The sequence below is a fragment of the Drosophila subpulchrella genome, unplaced genomic scaffold (genome assembly GCF_014743375.2).
Source record: "Drosophila subpulchrella strain 33 F10 #4 breed RU33 unplaced genomic scaffold, RU_Dsub_v1.1 Primary Assembly Seq379, whole genome shotgun sequence".
Taxonomy (NCBI): Eukaryota; Metazoa; Arthropoda; class Insecta; order Diptera; family Drosophilidae; genus Drosophila; species Drosophila subpulchrella.
Window position 1 is genome coordinate 404,938 of NW_023665600.1, and position 6,084 is coordinate 411,021.

The following is a 6,084-nucleotide window of genomic DNA, read 5'->3' on the forward strand; positions in this document are numbered from 1 at the left end:
GTGCAGCCACGAAATGGTATTGGCAGTTAATGGAGGACAAGGCAGAAGATTACGATTTTGACTACTACTCATTGACCCAAGAAATGAGACGGGCATTTTCCACTACCGGGAGTGACCTTGTGAAAGTCAAGGAACTGATGGAAAGGAAGCAAGGGCCACACGAAACCTTTAGCGATTATGTCTCGGATATGCATAACTTGCATTTCAAGCTCAAGCACAAAATCGCTGAAGATGAATTCGTTGAGCTCTTAAAGGACAACATGAACTCCCAGATGGGGGGATTGCTGCTAACATCCCCAATAACCTCATTAGCGGAGCTCAAAAGAGAGGGTCTCAGAGTGGATCGCTGGTTAAGAAATACTGGAAGAAACATGCGCAGTCGAGCTGCAGTCAACGAAATAGAGGAATTCCAGACACTGGAGGACTTGCCGGACGCGGTCACGGTGGAAGAATTCAACCGGCAGCGGAAAGATACGCGAGGGCGTTACGAGAATGGACAAGGATGCCGAGGCCCATTACACGCGCTGGTTATAAGTGTGGCAAAGAAGCAGACTTCTACAGGAAGCATCCTTCGAAGGAAGAATCCTGCCCGATCAAATTCCACGATGCCACCTGCAGGTTCTGCGAGAAAGTCGGGACAGATGCAGATGCTAACCAAGCGGCTTTTGCGCGGAGTCCGTCAGGCAAGACCGGGATAGCCGGGCGGACCAGGACCAACCCTTTCCGATAAAAACACCGGAGCCGAGATCAGGAGGAGGACCAGAACCAGTTGCTCCGAGTCCAGGAGCAACTACAAAGGAGCCAAACACACATCGCCCGGATACAACGGGAAACATGGAAAATGAGCCGGCGCATGAACCGCGCGGTCAGAAGACTTTACAGTCGAAGCCCTCAACTTGGTATCCAGGCGAGGCGAGAAGTAGCAGCCATCATGAAAGAGCCGCTAAACTTAGATTAAAACATTGTAATTAATATAAAATGTTAAACAAATAAAAAAATAATAATAAAAACAAACAAAACAAAAAAAAAAAAAATTCTTATACTTTTAATATATTTTTCTTCGGGAATTGGCAAAACTTTTCACTTTTCAGCTGAGTAGCCCCCGGTCAAAAACCATGGTTATGACACACTCAGCAATTGTATTCTGAACTTTTTAGCTTTTACTCAGCGTTTGAAAAGCTACGCTACTCTCGTAGTATTTCGTTTTGCTATTGCTATCGCTCCCTTTTTGACGAGAGCCGTAGCAGAGCCATAGCAGGACAACGAGAAAGTATGTGCTCTGCTCTGGTAGCAGTTTTGTCGCTTGAGAAACTGTAGCAATAGCGGTAGCAGAAAATAAAGTTCTGTGCTCTGCGTAGCAGTAACGGTAGCAAAAAAATTGGTAGCGAGATGAGAGCAGAGCACATGCTATTTTTTCATGTGCTACGGCTCTCGCTTGTGTTTTTTTTTTTTTTATTTTCTGCACCTTTCTTATGCACCGATTTTCTTTTACTCGTCACTTTGTTGTTTAAAGAAAATAATTTGGCACTTTTGAGTTTTGATTGACTGCGTAAACATGATACCGGCAAAGAAAAGTATCAACATTTTAAAATATTACAAGGAGATAGATTCCGACAAGACCAATGTATTAAATTTTTTTTATTGATTTTAACTTTAATTACTTGAGGTTCCACGGTTTTTTTTGGTCTGCATGCAACCAGAATCATTTTCTTGCTGCTCAGGTCGGATGTCATGCAATTGTAAATGTTTCTTTAAATTAAAAACACGGTCGTTTTTTATAACTCGGAAACATGTTTTGCATTTAACGTGGTCGGAATCTATCTCCTCGTAATATTTTAAAATGTTGATACTTTTTTTGCCGGTATCATGTTTACGCAGTCAATCAAAACTCAAAAGTGCCAAATTATTTTCTTTAAACAACAAAGTGACGAGTAAAAGAAAATCGGTGCATAAGAAAGGTGCAGAAAATAAAAAAAAAAAAACACAAGCGAGAGCCGTAGCACATGAAAAAATAGCATGTGCTCTGCTCTCATCTCGCTACCAATTTTTTTGCTACCGTTACTGCTACGCAGAGCACAGAACTTTATTTTCTGCTACCGCTATTGCTACAGTTTCTCAAGCGACAAAACTGCTACCAGAGCAGAGCACATACTTTCTCGTTGTCCTGCTATGGCTCTGCTACGGCTCTCGTCAAAAAGGGAGCGATAGAAATAGCATAGCAGTATTTGTATTCATCTCGCTGCTACGGAGTAGTAATTGCAAACACTGCTTTTACTTACTTCTAATTTTTTTTTTATATATTTATATATTATTTTTCGTTAAATTATATATTATATTATATATTTTATTATGAGCCATGTTTTTATTTACAGGTATAAATATGTATGTATGTATGTATGTTTCCGTGCGAGGCCGGAAATCTTTTCTTTTTCAGCATATATAATAATAACATAATAAACAAGTACAATAATAAAATAATAAAGTAATAAGCCCGACTAGCTCATCAAGTAGTGGGTCGAAGCCACACGTAAATGGGCGCCTAAGAAAAGAACAAAGGAGAAGAAGGAGATCTAAAGAGATGGCCGTTCGAAGATTTCTTTTGCGAAGTCATTCCATGCGTAGCCGCATCGATCACTTCGAGCCTGTTACGTTCGCCCTCCCCCATACCAAGATTAACCCCGGCAAAACAACTGCCATAAGTTGAGGATAGGGGCCCCTAATGACTAACGCTCCGATTGATAAGGGCAAAACAGCAGTAACAATTCGACAACTCATGGGTGTCGCGTGGCCAGAACAACGACCACGATCGACCTGCTCGTAACCGAACTCCAGTAAGGTGGCAAAGTGCACCAGCCGGCCGTTGACTCCTAAAATAGGGGAAATAGAGAAACAGTACCCCTAGGTGGGAACACCTAGTTAATTCATCCAATATGGGGGGCTAGCTAAAGCTCCACGAGAAAGTCCCGATAACCGGTCGTGCGATCGACCACAATCTGGAGGAAGTCAACCAGCAAAATCCCGAAGGACGAAATGAACTAGTGAACCAAGTGAATGGCCTAAGGACCCCAAGATGGACGGCGAAACTTCCAAAGTGGCCGACAGCACCGCCAATGTGATTAATCACGTAGAGATCGTTGACCACAGGGATGATATTCAAGATGTCAACAAGACCCTGAAGCTCATAGCTGGACTACTACTGGTTATAGTGATCCTTAAAGTGGTCTGTTCAGAGACGCCGCGACCAACATCACACCCTGGAGAAAGTGGTGACCCACATCGGAGCATAAGCCGAGCAGATACAGTGAATGAAGCAGCAAAAAGACAATAGAAACAATAAAATATTAATAAAGAAATTGCACTCAAATACTATAAACAAAAAAGTGAATTGCCAAAAACAATCAAAAACAATTTGCGAGTACATGCATTTCTGAATGCAAGTGTAAGCAGAACCCCCAATTAAACACGCCGAACAAGAAATTGAAGCTGCACCGACCAGCCCCAGGTCGAGCATTGGAACTGACGTGCGCCGCAGTGGAACTCTCATACGATGCATACATACATACATACCTATACAGCGATAGTGTTATTTTTTTGTGTAACGTAATTTTTGTGTTTTGTTTTTGTAAACCACCATCAAGTCTTGCACGCATATATATGTATAAACCAATTCTAAAATCTCCCAAAGCCCAGGATCCGGAGCGTCGAGATCTCATCGCCCAGGATTAAAAGGAGGGTAAGTTCGTCGGAACACGGTTCCTTTCTTATAATTAATATATATATATATCCGTGCACCATGATCACTTCAGAAGCTTTAGCCAAGACTATAAACAACGATCCACAGTTTAACGTAAGAATTCTATACTTGTTATCCAAAGCCAAACTGCCAATAACAGTGAGTGAATTAGAGTACTTATATATTGAGACCTTCCGACTAGATTTTTCACCACTTGCCCATTGTAATAAAACCGAAAAGGCAATTATTATCTCCACCGTACCAACGGTCATTGTCCTTTCCCGTTTAGATAAGAATTTGTTTTTCGGCAATGTTAATACTTTCCTAGTTAAGACAAAGAATTAATCTTTTAGGAGTTCATATAATAGTAGCCATATCCAATAATTATTTCATATATATAATCATTTAGATATACTTTCCTCTTTTTATACATTTTACCATTTTTATATATAATAATTAAATGCTAATTTTTCAGCGGCGAGTATCAGCCTTGTAATTGTATGACAATTGCAAGAGCCCTCTGAGTGACGTTTGTAGTCGTGAATAGTCAGCATTGTGCTGATGTGTGCACCTTAACAGGTGGTAAAATCGATACTCTCCGCTAAAACAATAATTGTCAATTAATTTAACCCCCATATGAAATAGCCAATATCATGTTACTCAACACCGGCACACGCCGACCTAAATATTATTTAATAAAGTTGTAATGTGAAAAAGTATTCGAAATCATGGTGTGCTAAAGCTTTATTAAAGGGGTGTGCTGACGCGAGAAGTGGAGTAGGTCAAGAACAATGACATAACTTTTGACGGACAACCTTGACAATATGGGATCGTATTGCGCGGCCCGCGACGATCCATTGGCACACGAACGTGTGAAGGGGAGGGAATATGGCCAAAACACAGCCCGATCGTATTGCGATCAAGCGACAGCTAAGCTTGTGGGGCAGTGTGGACTGACGACTGACGAACTTTATGAACTAATAATATTTTCCAGGCACTTTTAATATTTATTCTCGTTATGTTGGAGAGAAGAGAGGCTGACCAAGATCCCACGACCCGAATACGACGTAGCTTATGCCGGCAAATGGTGCCAGAATATCGGACGCCTCTCCCTCGGCCCAAGTCCTTGTCAGGACTCGGGCACTAATATGCCCACGTAACAGGCTCTACGACTCTAAGCAAGCTGCAGCTTCCTAATTACAGCAGGAGACTTCTGTGGTTTCAGAGTTCCCTCTGCATCCCTAGCGGTCAAAGAAGTATCAGAAGCGATTGCAATGCTGGGCCAGGAATTTATTAATATGGAATTGATGAGCAAGGAAGACACAGCGATGGACTTTTAAGACATAGCAAAGTTTCCCAATGTTCTTGGTGCAATAGATTGCACGCATGTCCGTATACAATCCCCGGGTGGAGACAACGGAGAATTGTTTCGAAACAGAAAATTATACTTTTCATTGAGTGTTCGGATCTTCTCACGACAGCACCAGTTTTAACAACGTCGCCTTAAGTATCGTTTCGACAACGGCGAATTTAAAAACCATTATATTTTAGGAGATGGAGGATAAAAAACCACTTAATATATGATGACTCCCATTCTAAATCCTAGAACTGAAGCTGAGAGACTATACAATGAGTCAGAAATACGACCTCGAAATACAATCGAACTCTGCTTTGGGGTTCTGAAAAGATAGCGGATTTCTTTAAACACGGCAATGCAGTAGTAGTCGCATGCGGAGTTTTGCACAATATTTGCACAATTGGCAAATAGCCCCATATCTGATGAGGAAGATATAAACCAAGAAGAAACTGCCAATATTGATGAAACGGTAAAGGAAAACAAGAACGATGTTACCGGAAGACATAGGCAAATTTTGATTCGTGAATACTTCGCAACGTACGATTTTTTTTTGTTTTATTATCAATAATAATGATTATAACTTATTTCATACTATGAATTCAGTCTTTTCGGATTTCAGTATCACAAAGTATCAGTATTAGTAAAAAATAAAGAAAAAATATTAATCAGCAAACTTGAATATCTTCCTTGCTTCTGTCTGTTCTATCTCCATTTCAAGCAGATCGTTTTTTAAGCTTATGTTTCGGAGTTAAGCCAGCTGTTTTTCTTCTTTTCACACACTGGAGTGTTTCTCTGCAGCTCGCTCGTTCTCAATCCTATAGTATTCTTGCTGAAGCTTAAGCAAGTCTGTCTTCTTCTGCTCCTCTCTTTCGAGAGACACACAGTTCCTTCTTATCCTTTAGCTTTGTTTGATTCCATCCTTGAAACACCACTTCCTTACGCGGCATATCCACTTGCAGCTCGGGATATTCGTAAAATTATTAAGGTATGTAAA

The 6,084-nt window shown here is 40.9% G+C and overlaps 1 protein-coding gene across 1 annotated transcript; it reads left to right on the forward strand.

The window, feature by feature from the left end:
• The first annotated feature begins 834 nt into the window (after positions 1-834).
• Positions 835-5,424, forward strand: LOC119561849. Its single transcript, XM_037875331.1, has 3 exons — positions 835-919; positions 5,075-5,219; positions 5,340-5,424. The coding sequence occupies exons 1-3, from the start codon at positions 835-837 to the stop codon at positions 5,422-5,424; spliced, it is 315 nt and encodes a 104-aa protein (XP_037731259.1).
• The last annotated feature ends 660 nt before the right edge of the window (positions 5,425-6,084 follow it).